This window comes from Saccopteryx bilineata, chromosome 2, assembly GCF_036850765.1.
Source record: "Saccopteryx bilineata isolate mSacBil1 chromosome 2, mSacBil1_pri_phased_curated, whole genome shotgun sequence".
NCBI lineage: Eukaryota > Metazoa > Chordata > Mammalia > Chiroptera > Emballonuridae > Saccopteryx > Saccopteryx bilineata.
Window position 1 is genome coordinate 281502755 of NC_089491.1, and position 14392 is coordinate 281517146.

General features: G+C 39.8%; 1 protein-coding gene across 11 annotated transcripts in view; it reads right to left on the reverse strand.

Annotated features, from left to right (window-relative positions):
• Positions 1–14392, reverse strand: part of DCAF6 (DDB1 and CUL4 associated factor 6) — a 93721-nt gene that overhangs the window by 56520 nt on the left and 22809 nt on the right. For all 11 annotated transcript variants that reach the window (XM_066261102.1, XM_066261108.1, XM_066261106.1 and 8 more), the window contains exons 7-10: positions 12334–12548; positions 11028–11121; positions 9646–9765; positions 8186–8443 (exon numbers count right to left, since the gene is read on the reverse strand). In XM_066261102.1, coding sequence (XP_066117199.1) covers positions 8186–8443; positions 9646–9765; positions 11028–11121; positions 12334–12548 — 687 coding nt within the window. The remainder of the gene's footprint in view (positions 1–8185; positions 8444–9645; positions 9766–11027; positions 11122–12333; positions 12549–14392) is intronic.

Consider the following 14392-nt stretch of genomic DNA (forward strand, 5'->3'; position numbering starts at 1 on the left):
TGTTATTACTATTCAAGTTATTGTATAACTGTACTTTGAATAACTTACCACCTGACTTGTAGCTTATAGATATGAATTAACTGTTATCTAAAAATATGTAACCATAGTGAAACTAAAACAATGATGTATTCAAAATACCATGTGATTGTAACTTAGTGTGTGTGCATAAAAAGTAAAGTTAGACCAGCCATTGGGGGAGATGCCTGGCAGTAAATGCTAACCAGAGAATAAACAGAAAGAAAAGAATTCAGCTCTCTCACTTGATTTTCGCCGACGCCGTCTCTTCCTGTGGGACCCCTGGTTCCCCCCCACCGGGGCTGGACCCCGGCAACTATTAAGAGCAACTATTGAATTAAAAATTCCAACCACATACCCCAGGGAATTTTACCAACAATTTATATTCAGGTCTCTTTGGATCTCATCGGGACTCATGCTAACAATACGTCTCAGGATAAGGACTGGTCACTTGAAACACCAACAATATGTTTAGTAGGTTGGGCTTTGAGCCAACCTGTCATCCCGAAATAGGAATGGGAATAAAGATTGAGTTCAATATCATGGCCCATGTTAATCGCATCTGCCTCTGTAATGAAGCCCCAATAAACATTCTGGACACTAACGACCAAATGAGATTTTGGGTGTTACGCACTTTGACGTGGCTAAATGTGATGTGCCCTGCCTCCTTCAAGAGAGGACATTGACTGCTTTGCCAGTGGAATTCTCAATGACCAAGCCCCATGTGTTTCTTTTTGTTGGTCCAAAGTGTATTATGTTGCTATAATAAAACTATAATCATAACTATAAAAAATAAAAAAATAAAAATTCCAATCACACATACCAAAGTAAGCAGTTCTAGTAGCAGTTTTGACATTAAAGGCGGGTAAAATACACACACATTACATCCTTTTACAAATACACACACAAACATATATAATTTGTAATGTGAATAACTGCTTAGAGAATTAGTTTTGCTAACATACCATATTTCCCCATGTATAAGACGCTCCCATGTATAAGATGTTCCTTAATTTTGGGGCCCAAAATTTGAAATAAAATGTACTACATAAAGTTATTGAACTCGTTTTATTCATCATAAAATTCATACAACGTCTCATCACTGTCAAAACTCCCATCCAGTCTGACCAGGTGGTAGCACAGTGGATAGAGTGTCGGACTGGGATGCAGAGGACCCAGGTTCGAGACCCTGAGGTCGCCAGCTTGAGCATGGGCTCATCTGGTTTGAGCAAAAAGCCCACCAGCTTGAACCCAAGGTCGCTGGCTCCAGCAAGGGGTTACTCGGTCTGCTGAAGGCCCACGGTCAAGGCATGTATGAGAAAGCAATCAATGAACAACTAAGGTGTTGCAACACACAATGAAAACCTAATGATTGATGCTTCTCATCTCTCTCCGTTCCTGTCTGTCTGTCTCTGTCTATCCCTCTCTCTGTCTCTGTAAAAAATAAATAAATTTTTTAAAAAATTAAAAAAAAAAAACCCACCTCCCATTCATTAGGTTATCCTCATCTATGTCTGATGATGAATCACTGTCTTCATAGATTGCCTCACCCTCAGTTCCATCTATGGCATTTGAAATGTCACAACCACTGTATAAGAAGTACCCCGTTTTTAGACTCCAAATTTTTCTAAAACAGGTGTGCCTTATGCATGGGGAAATACGGTAAGCCAAAATGGAAAGTGACTAAAATGAGTTTCTGGGCTGAATATACAACAACAAAACCTCAACACTGGGTCAGGAACTACTAATGGGAAATTTGTACTTCCATCTCCTGAAACTACTAACTCTATTCTTGTTTTCTTCTCAAAAACTCCAGGCAAGTCTCCCTAATGTCTTAATTCCCACTGAGATACAAGAACAAAGGCCCACTTGATCTTAGTCTTGTGTCCACCCTCTCCAATACACAGGGTCTCTAGTCCTGGATGTCGGGTTATTTCTATGCCTGATCCAGTGGTACTTCTCTGCCTGCTCTCAATCTGCCTCCTATCCAGGTGATCCTTGTGCTTTCTCTCCTAGAACTGGTCACTCCTTTACTGGCTTTCAAATTCCTCTAGCTTCTTTTTTAGTTTTCCCAAAGTGGCCATTAACCTAACATTCACTTGTTTCTAATCTGTAAATGGCCTGTACCTAGTCTGAATAGACCCGGATCTCCTTTAAGGAAAGTGAAATCTGGATGTTTGGGCTTTGAAAGGTTTGCTCTGATAACAGAGTTCTCATTTCCCCGGATATTTTTCTATAGAGCTCAACTCAGCTCTAATGATTCTAGACAGAACTACATAAATTTGTAAATCTGAGCAGTTATTTGTAAATAAGCAGGAATTCACACACAGTTCATATCATATACTAATAAAATTATATCCTCATCATCTAAGTGATCCATTTAGTTAGAAACAGGTGCCTCGCTTCTCAAGAGAAAGCTTCCCAAACTGAACTTTGTACATATTAATATCACCATCCAATCCAAAAACCATCTTTTCTAATCATATTCTTTAATTTAGATTAAAATGTGAGCAAAGGAAAAAAGCTCTAACATGTTGGAATGATGATCTCATTTAATACTGCCTCATTACCTTGGGAAAACATTACAAATAACACATGAAATGAAGATATTTCTAGGCATAGTTAGTTTAGAAACAACTATAAAAGTGATGTCTGGTTGACATCACTGAGAAAAGAGAAAAATCCATTATAATTACTTTGAAATACTATAAATAAAATTAGGAAGATTTCATTTTAACCTATATAGTTTCAGCTCATAGAACTTTCTGGTTTTTAATTAGATACTTTTATAACCACAGTCATTTGTTACAGTCAAAAAAAGAACGTGTGTGTATATATATAATAATCAAAGTGTCTGATTAAATTCTGGGTCATGTATAGAGAATATGGTTTTAATGGTCTGACTACTGGAATTAAAATAAAATTCAAGATTACAAAGGGTAGGTAGTCCAAAAACCAAAAAGCTCTACCCGCTGATTTCCAATTACAGTTGTGCACATTTATTTTCCTAATTCAGCTACAAAAGCTGAAGCCGACTCTGGCCCGCTAGACACACTCTTTCTAGGGTAATGCACCTGCTATGTCCCCTCACTCACGGCTTCATTTTATTTTTTTCCTACTCATGTTGCTGTTTGTCCTAAGTCCATTATTTATAAAAATGATTTTAAAAATGTTTCTGTAAGTTTCCTTAAAATACTTTTGAACAAAGAAGGAAAGAATCTATGTGTTCTGAATAGCCAAGGGCAAACAGATCCCAAAAGAGTAACTGGCTGGATACCCATTCACAGCACCTGCCCTTTCAACATCACATCTGGGGAGCCTACTAGAAACATCCAGAAACAATGAAGTAGGCTGAAACTATAAAGGGTAAAATACAGTTAAATATATCCAACACAGCTATCCTAACTGAAAGATAATAGGCAGTCTTAACAGTATCGACTGAGAACTAGGGAGGGAAATCTTCTATAGAACAAGACACATATTGCCTCTGTCTTTATGACAGTATATTCTAGTAAGAGAAAAACAAGTCATAAACCAATCAAAAATGAACAAAGTAATTACAAAAATCTGTAAGTACTTTTTAGGAAATAACCTGTATTTTTAAAAAGCTGCATAAAAGAGAGTAAAATTTAGGCAGCGGAGGAAAAGACAAATCTAGCCAGGCGAGTTACGAAAGGCCTCCCCTGAGTGACATTTGAGCTGAGACAGAAGAAACATGGGGTTGACTGTGTTAAGCCAGGGGAACGGCCTCTCGGCTCGGGGCTAGATCCCCTATAGAGAAGTAGATGTAGAAAACAGTAAGGACAAAGGCTCAGAATCAGAAAGAAACTGGACATCTGGGAAACCTAAACGAGACCAGGACAGTCAGAGGGCAGTGGCCATCAGGGGCGGAGAAAGTGATATCAAGAGGCTGGACACAGAGGTACGGGCCACGCCATGTCGGTTTGTACAAGTCCACCTATAAGGAGTTTGATTTTTTCTTCTGTAGTTGTAGTTCTAAATGCAAACAGAAGTCTTTGAGGGGTTTTAAACAGCAAAGTTATATCATCTGAGTTAACATTTTAAAATAGCTGGCTGCTGCCTGGAGAATACTGATCAGGGAGCAAGAGCAGCTGCAGAAAGAACGACCAGCAAGAAAGATGGGGAGATGGGAAGAAGGAGAACCAACAGGACGTGTTGGTGGACTGGGCTGCGATGTGAAGGAAAGGGATCAATCAGGAGTAACTCAGGCTGTTAAAAGAAGCAAATGGGCAGTGATATTATAATTTACTAAGATATAAAACAACCAAGACGGAAGAGATCAGGGGATAGGAAGGCTAGGAGACTAAATTTTTAGTTTGGACTTGTTAGACTGAAGATGTCCAAAGAAACCAGAAACAGGTATCCTATAAACCATTGCACATAGATAGTCTGGGGCTCACCAACTTGGAGGAGATATTAAAGGCTATGGGAGTTTGACCAGTGGTGGTGGAGTGGATGGAGTATTGACCTGGAACACTGAGGTCCTAGGTTTGAAACCCTGAGGTTGCCACAAGTTTGAGCATGGGGTTGCTGGCTTGAGTGTGGGATCACTGACATGATTCCACAGTCGCTGGCTTGAAGCTCATGGTTGCTGTCTTGAAGCCAAAGTCACTGACTTGAGCAACGGGTCACTGGCTCGGCTGTAGCCCCCAGCATGTATAAGAAAGCAATCAATGAACAACTAAGGTGTCAAAACTACGGGTTGATGCTTCTCATCTTTCTCCCTTCCTCTCTCTCTCAATAAATAAAAAATAAAATAAAACAAAAACTATGGGAATTGACATAGTCACCCAGGAATTGATAGATTCCTTATAGAGAGCATAGTCTGTGATCCTACTACAACATTTGAAGAAAACAGAACAATAAACACTAGTAATGATTACTGATAAGCACCAATAGTTGGTAGACAGGGTACAGAGACAAAAGTGATATGACATATGCCAAGAAGGGCAAGTTTCAAGAAAGGGTGACAGACTTAAATGCAACTGGGTTGAGAAATTGACTAAGATGCTAACAGAGTAGCAGAATTTAAATTTGGCAAAATGTTAAGTCACTGGTGACCCTGGCAAAGGTTTCTGTGAAGAAGGTGGTTGAGAGGCAAATTGAAATTGGTGAATCAATAAATAAGTGGAAGATGGTAAAAAAAAATGGAAATAATACATGTGAGCTAATCTTTTGAAGACTGATTAAAAAGGAACAAAGATATAGGCTGGAGGGAAATTGGGATAATTAAGAGAAAATTGTTACGGTCAGGGGATAATAACAGAGCCTATTTGATGCCAAAGGACAGATTCAGTAGAAAAGGAAATAATGACGCAGGAGAAGGGGCAAAGTCCTTGCTGGAAGGGATGGGAATGGCACTGGCCAGACTTTCACAGGAGCAGACATGCTTCTTCCCACCATGTGTCTGCTCTCGGCAGAGACCACGTGTCTGCTCCGGGCAGAGACCACGTGAGTACTGACGCTGGAGAGCTGGGAGAGCTGGGAGAGCAAACGCAGGCAAGTCCATATGTTCCCGCTGTGAGGGAGGGAAGGCCCTGGCTGCGGGCCCTGGCTGCGGGGTGGGGCAGGGCAGAGGGAGCTCTGAGTCTGAGAGCCGTTAAGGCAGAACAAGGAGCTTGCGGGATGCAGGATGCCTGCTCAGACACAGTGTGGAGCACCCACTGAGATGTGTGGTCACAACCTTCCTCATCATCACTCAGCAACTCAGCTGCAGAGTCCGCCAAGGCAAACAGTTAGGTTCAATCAGAGATGGAGATTTGCCAGGCAAGTTTTCACATTCCCAACATACCTTTCCTTCACCCCAGCGAAGGGGCCAAGGAGATGCAAGGGACATGAAGGAAATCACAACCACTTACAGAAAGGCATCTGCAGCATGTCAAGAAGCACCTTTCCATTTTCTATAGCTCTATGCAAGGCAGCAAGAGAGACCACGGCTCTGCGGCGACACCCCCACCCCTCCACAGACAAGTCCCAGCACCACAAACTGTTCTGGACTTCAAGATCCGCAAGGGATTGGGACACAAAGCCAAACATCAAGTCCTCATTGCTAAAATGCTGAGCTCTGGGGTGATGAAAGGCCTACTGTCAAAACCGTAACAATCTATAGATGTTACATCTAACAAATCACTTCCCTCAGAGCAAAACTATCTTGGCAACAGGGAAATATTCCAATTTTCCACGGTTTAGTCAACCAAAAATTCTTTTGATACTCCCAGTTAAAAGTATTTCCTTACTCTCTTTGAAAATTGTATAGACAAGATGCCAAATAATAGTCAAACAATGATCACATGATCATAGCAAAGATTTTTTCTATTTCAATGATTCAAATGACTACAGTATTTAATAACATTAAATATTGAAAGGGATTCAGTAATTTGAAATTTAGTATTAAAATGTGTTAAATACTTACAACAAAAAAGAAAAACAAAATACAAACTAAGTACTTCACTCAGAAATGTGTTTTAGAAATAACTGTAATGAGTTAAGATTCAGTGGAATGTGAACATAAACTATGAGTCTCCTTGCTGATTTTTTTCCTAACTTGTAATTGGCTAAAATCTTGAAGAATATTTCTGAAAATGCTATCACTAAAAATGAGATACATACTGATAAAAAATGGGGCTTAATTTAAAACATCCCGTATTTGGTGATCTGGTGTCAGATCCCAGAGAAGTCAGAATAAAGTGACAGCTGGCAGAGGAGCTGTCGGAATTTTATCGGTTTCTGTACAGGCTGCAGCTGTACCTCTGGGGCTACTATTTCTCATTATATGTCAAGTAAAATGCTTCCTTAGAAAAACCCCAGGGCCTGACCTGTGGTGGCGCAGTGGGATAAAGCGTCGACCTGGAACACTGAGGTCGCCAGTTCGAAACCTTGGGCTTGCCTGGTCAAGGCACATATGGGAGTTGATGCTTCCTGCTCCTCCCCCTTCTCTCTCTCTCTGTCTCTCTCACTCCTCTCTCTCTAAAAAAATCAATAAATAAAATATTAAAAAAAAAAAAAAAAAGAAGAGCCTGACCAGGTGGTGGCGCAGTGGATAGAGCGTCGGACTGGGATGCGGAAGGACCCAGGTTCGAGACCCCGAGGTCGCCAGCTTGAGCGCGGGCTCATCTGGTTTGAGCAAACAGCTCACCAGCTTGGACCCAGGGTTGCTGGCTCCAGCAGGGGGTTGCTCGGTCTGCTGAAGGCCCGCGGTCAAGGCACATGTGAGAGGGCAATCAATGAACAACTAAGAAGTCGCAAGGCACAACGAGAAACTGATGATTGATGCTTCTCATCTCTCTCCGTTCCTGTCTGTCTGTCCCTGTCTATCTCTGCCTCTGTAAAAAAACAAACAAACAAACAAAAAAAAAACCCAGGAAAAATGAAGACCAGCTTACTGGTTATTTCAATTACATGTATACAATTTAAATGTCAAGTTAATTATAGACATAGCTGTTGACAATTACTATTATAAATAGTACAGTCCATAGTTTTAGGGGGAAAAAAGTTGAACATAAGTTATAATATTGAGAAAAAGTTATTTTAACAGAATTTAGGAGTTAATATTTTTCAGCAATATCAAGTACCAAAAACACAGAGTTGTTAAAACAATTCTTTTTCATGTAACTATATAAGAATTCTTTTTGTTAATTATACCATATATGTTGTTGACAAGAGACCATATCAAAGGCACCATGCTGAATGTATTAAAAATGCTTCATGATTTGAGGAAAAATAATAAAAAATAGAAATACAATGGAACCAATAATAATCAGGGATATATTTTTACCATCACTTTAATACAAATTTACAACCAAGTAAGTTTAGAAAGATATCTGGTGTATAATGGCCTATAAAAATTATTCTTAAGTAAAGTTTATTAAACTAAGTTAAATGTATTAAACTATCTGCTGGTATCCATATTTTTAAAAAACTATCTTATGTAAATGGAAAATTCCTGCCACTTGTTAAAATTCATGCAAGTTGGGCACAATTGAGTTTCAGATTTCAGCTACATGTTCATGTATCACAGGTCTTTAGATCATCTGCTTCAGCAGGAACAAGCTGATGTGACTTAGTATCTTCCTCAACAGCCTATAGAGAAGCTTTCATGATCAGAAACCATCAGACGACCCACAGCCTATTTAAAGAGTAACATCCTCACCAGACTGATGATGTGCGCGCTGCCCAGACACCTCGACAGGCGGCCCGTGCTCACTGTCTGGAGAAGACAGCAGAGGAGGAGGCTGGCTCTCTGCAGGAGATGCTGCGGACTGTGCCTGTGCGGGCGCCATGCAGGATGTGGAAGGTTGTAGAAGCTGCTCAGCTGGGGTGTCTACTTCCATCACAGTGTCTCCTGTTTCCAAACCACTGCCTGACGGGACCGTAGGACTAGTTGAAGCATCTGACTGACTCGTTCCTCCTTCAAAAAGGACATGTTAATGCAAGTTCAAATACTAAATGCTTTCAAAAACCAACTACTTAAAAGAGGTATGTTCAGGGAATACAAGTGCATTTGCATATACACACACATGTGCACACATGCACAGAAATATGAAATATACAAGAAATCAAAATCACTTAGAGGTGGTTTAGTCCATATGACTATATAGGCTAATCAACAGGGGTAAACTAACATCTATCTATAATACATTCTTGTTAAAATAATCTTTTAAGCAAAATGTCCAATATGGCAGCTTCATTTAAACATTAGACAAAGTTAAATAACATCTTGCTGCCTAGTCCCTTAAATTTAAAGGTGATGATTCTGATGTAATAGTTGGATAATAGGATAATGGATTTATCGCACTGTATTTCCACTCTGAAACATCATGTCCTTGGTAAAATATATTTAATATAAATTTTATTAGCAAGCAGAAAACAACAAATAGGCCAGAGCAGGATCAAGGTCCTCATTCTCATTTCATTAGCTGCCATGTTTAACCAGTAAGCTAATGTGATGTAGCGTTGACTTTAAAAGCCTTGAGTGTTCAATATGTGCTGTGCTGGCTTCCCAGTGTCTGCAAAGGAGTAATTATAACTCAACACTAAAAATTTCCCTGATTTTGCTTCAAATCTAGATTTTATTAAAAATGGAGCGGACAAACCAAGCTCATGTTTTGCAAGATAGAGCTACCACAGAATATAAAGCTTTTTCTTTTAACTACCTTAATATAAATACTAGTTTATATTTAAGCACAAATTTAGTAACTCATAAGCAAATTGCCAGTCCAAGAAGTTTTTTAACAAGCAAACTTGACTCAAAGGAGCCACTGAGCTAAGGCCAGCCCACAAGGAATTTTTTAAAAAGTTAACTGATACGCATGAGTTAACAAATCCATTTATAGATGAAATTCAATAGGAATCTTTAAACCTGGGATTTAAAATATTAACTTTGATATGCCTCATTTCTGACAGAGATAAGTAACTTGCCAAAGCTAGAATGTAGTGAACAAAGATACAAAAACAGGTCACCTGACACCCTTCGTTCTATCCTGGGTCACACAACAGTGAGCGCCTGTGTTACTGCAGACTGACATAATGGTGGCGATCAGATGGTGTAAATAAACCAATCTCAGTAGTTTTACCAGCTCTCTGATGACTGTCATTGATAAGAACTCTCACCTGTGGGTCGAGGTCTTCCTCGTCCTCTATTGCTTTGTGCGACCTCACTTGCTTCTTCAAACCACCTTGACAACATGTCAGACATTCTTTGCATCAATGACACATTGGGACTTTGTTCTCCTATGACAACACAAGTCTTATCAGTGGACTAGTACTAAGCAGCTTTCACTAATGCAAAAATCCGTATTTGAAGGCTTTAAAAATGAGAACAATTTTAAAAAGTCAAATTACCCAAATAAAGTCTATGAATGTACACAGACCCACTAGACTTATCACCACATTTCACAGTAAAAGTTTCATCGACTGCCTCTCCACCTGCATTCTGAGTGCCTCAAGAACAGGACTCACAGCCCCTCCATCTTTGCCTGTTCTCAGGGACCTCCTAGGCCTGCCCCAACCCACACCTTTGGTTCCAAGAGTGCACGACTAGGAAGGGCTCACCTACTGAACACTAAACACATTACACTAAAACACATTAAAAGAAAGGCTTGCCCTCTCACTTAAATTTCCTTAAATTGAATTTTTCACCAGCATTTACTATAAACAAATTCCACATATTTAAAATTAACTGAAACCAGAAAGTGTTTTATTTGTTTCTTTCCTCCCCACTTTTCCTCCATCAAATACATGAGATTTCTCTTAAGAGCATTTTCAAATTAAGTATGGCATCAAAACTGTGACAATTCATTTCTATTCTACAATCATATCATTAAAAATGCAAATCATTTGTTCTTGAATTTTCTGTGAAAACAATTTCTTTTACACTTTACTGCCATTACATAATGTAGCTTTATATTTAAAGACATAGTATGAAATAATGCCAAGAATAATATATTGGGAAATAGGCTTCTGACCTTAAAAAAAACCTCAGAAGTCATTAGAATAACACTTTTGCTACAGACCCATTTATTAAAACATACATAGATCAATTCTATTTTTAAAGTGCCGTCTTAAAGCTCCCAAGGTGGATTCTTATGCTTGTCAAAGGCACCTGATAGAAGGGTAAAATAATTTATGTGCTATTATAAAACTCTCTGGTTGGAAACTGAGGCTTTTATTCCCCTTATGTAAAAAAAAAAGGCAAAAATGAAGAAGTTTGATAATGCCCACTGTTTTATAGGGCAATAAGCATTCTTACACTTTTAGTAGGAATGTAAAGGGATTCTGGGGGTGAGATGTAATGTGATAACTATCAAAGTTAAAACACTGACCCACTGACCCCCCATTCCACTCTTCTGAAGTATACAGGTATACTTGTGCAACTAGGCTGACACATAGGATGACTGCTGCAGTGTCACTTGTAAATGAAAACAATGGAAATAAGTTAAAATACTGATTTTTAAACACCATACAAAAATAAAAGCTGACCAAAGTATAGTTACCATCTCGCTCTCGTTCACTCTCTGGCCTTGCTCGGGGTCCAGTATCCGACCAGTCACCACGAAGTCTCAAACGTTTCACTGGAGGCTGTCGTAACTAAAAAGTGAGTAGAGAACTCATTTGCTCACCTCTTAAAGTACTTCAGTCTAATAGATCTTTCCATCTCTGTACTTTCTGTACTGAGTATGCAAGTGAGGCACCAGATCAGAACATGAAAGATGCTAAAGAAGCCTTGCAGAGGAAACCTAGAGCCCCCAAGGGGAGTCCTGGGGAGGCCTGCGCAGCCCGCCAGAGCAAGCAGATTGGCCAGAGCAGAGAAGACGAGAGAGAGGAGGAGAAAGACAGCCGTACGGTGTAAGGTCCTGAAGCCACTCTAAGGACCTTGGTTTGGCCCTGAGAGAAATGGGAGCCCCTGGTAGAACTAATCAGCTCAGATGGGTGGCATGATTTGACAACAAGCCTGTGTGGGGGCAGGTAGGGGGCTGGCTAGAAGTCCCATCATAACAGAGGAGAAAGCTGCTGACACCTGTACCCGGCAGCGGTGGCAGCCTGAGTGGTGAGTAGTACTGCAGGTTTCAAGTATGAAAAAAAGTTTAATAGATGGCATACATGGCTTTTGTGTTTTTCATTTTATTTTTATTTTAATTTGTGTAGTCCTCTTTTTCTTTCCTCATATGCTCTCATAATTAATTTTCCCTTTTTATTTAGTATATTCTTTTGTCTTACTCAGTTTTTACTTCTCATTTTCTTTTTGTATTTTTTCTTTATACGTATATACTTGATATATATATTATATTCTTTAAGTTCCTCCTCTCTCACTCACCCTCTGTATTTTGTGACACATACCTAGGGATAATGTCATATATTCATAACTAAAATAGAGGCAGGTTTGGGAGCAAAAGGAACTGCTGTCCACATATGAACAGTAAATGGTAACAGGTAAAACTCCTACTGGTACATGAACATAAACATTTAGTCTCCTGGGAATCTGTGCATCAAATTTACTATTTAATTAGCTTTTCTGCAATTGTTAGACCTCCTGCTCTGTCTTGCTGCTACTGTGCGTGCCCAAAGTTAGCAAAACATTTTGCTATTAACTATTTTTTCTTCAAAAATATTTCACAATACTTTTTCTAGAGCTTTTCCATAATTATTAGTCCCTGTGCTTTCATGCATGTTTCATGTCCTGTTTCCTAGACTGGAAGTAAATGTCTGGAAAATTTATTTTTTGAAGCCCTTCAGGCCCTACTAGTCACTGAATGAGTGTGTTTTGAATTAAATAAAGAAGATGGCTTTGAGTCAACTTACCTCTTCTCGTCTCTCTTCTGCAGATGGAGTTCTAAGTTCTCGTGCAGTGTCATCTTTGGGGTCAAAAAGATATATATAATCTGAAGAGTAACTAACAAGAATCTCCTGACCATCTTCACTGTAACACAGAGACGTCACCCTGCAGGACTTATTGTTAAGATGGGAAGGGAGAAAACGGGCCACCATTCCAGCAGTCCCCCGGCCGGCATAGTTCCCTAGAACAAGAGAACAGGAAGGAGGTGTTTAAAATTCATGTTTTTGAAAAAATAAAAAAACTCTTAATCTGAACTAGAAGATATGTGATTTAATGTAGCAATATAAATCCCAGCTACCATATTCTATTTCTGGAAGATGCTCTTTTTTCAATAACCAGATTTTATATCAAAATAAAAATGAATAAAATACAAAGAAAAAATATCTTTAAAAAATTCATGATTGTCTGGAATTCCAAATTACATAAATATTTGATTGGAAATATGAGTTATTTAATTAAATAATTTATGTTTACTGTCACACTAAAGCATCTTCCAAACAGTCTCCCAAGTTAATATAACTTTTATTAAAAAGTAGGGGCCGTTGGCTCAGTGGTAGAGCGTCGGCCTGGCGTGCAGAAGTCCCGGGTTCGATTCCCGGCCAGGGCACACAGGAGAAGCGCCCATCCACTTCTCCACCCCTCCCCCTCTCCTTCCTCTCTGTCTCTCTCTTCCCCTCCTGCAGCCGAGGCTCCACTGGAGCAAAGATGGCCCGGGCGCTGGGGATGGCTCTGTGGCCTCTGCCCCAGGCGCTAGAGTGGCTCTGGTCACAACAGAGCGACGCCCCAGAGGGGCAGAGCATCGCCCTCTGGTGGGCGTGCCGAGTGGATCCCGGTGGGGCACATGCGGGAGTCTGTCTGACTGTCTCTCCCCATTTCCGGCTTCAGAAAAATACAGGAAAAAAAAAAAAAGTAGGAAAGTTGACGTTTATTAGCATACTAGATAAAACAGTGCAGTATCCTTTTAAAGTGATCTACCTTTTCCTTTGTATTTTTAAAATATTTCTGACTGTTGTGACATTTTTGTGTCAAGATTACAGAGTGGGATATTATTCCAGTCTTAATTACAAGGCCGTATGACAGAGCAGGGTACAATGGGCACTTTGTGTCCTGGGGGATCCAGGAATGCTAAATTCTAAGAATCTAAAATATACACTAAATTGTACAATCCTGCACAACAAGGTCTTGCCCAAAATGTCAATTGCATCCCATTTGTTAAGAAACAATAATCAAGCCTATAATTTCATATTATATAAATACTGTTTCCCCAAATGCACGTATCCAAATAGACAAGACTCCCCAGTCACCACTCAGAAAACAGTAACCCCTCTGGTCTTCCCGTTTCAATAACCACTTTTAATGGACATAAATCGACAATGAGATCCACACTGTGTACATTTCTAGCCAAGTCCACTTTATTTTTACCAACATAATTTACGTGAATATATAGAAATAAGTACATATAAATAGTTGATGTCCATGGTGTGTGAGTAAGTATTCCTGGCTTCCTTTTCTGAGAAAATGCTAATGGAGGTTGGCTTTGCATGGGGAATTCTGGAAGTCGTTTGATCCCTGTGGATGAGGAGAGTTTGAGGCACAGAGTTAGGCAAATTCGAACTCAGTGCTGCAGCACCATGAACAGCACTTGACCTTGACTACGCAGGAATCAACACTGCTATACATGAACACACCCAGCCACTGTTCTCTCCTAACTTTTCTCTCCACCAGGCTCACTACCAGTCTCTTAATTAAAAACTGGCAAAGAGAAATTAGGAAAGCCAAGTGTTGGGGGTGAAATGTCCCCCCATCACAAATTCATCAACTCAGAGCCTCAGAATGTGACCTCATTTGGAAATCAGGTCTTTACAGATGTAATTAGTACAATGAGGTCACGCTGGACTGAGGGGGCCTAAACCGAGTACGACTAATGTTCCCACAAGAGGGAAATATAGACAGAGACATGGAGGGGAGAACACAGATGAATATGGAGGCAGAGATTGAAGTGATGTGTTTAAGAGCCAGGGACGC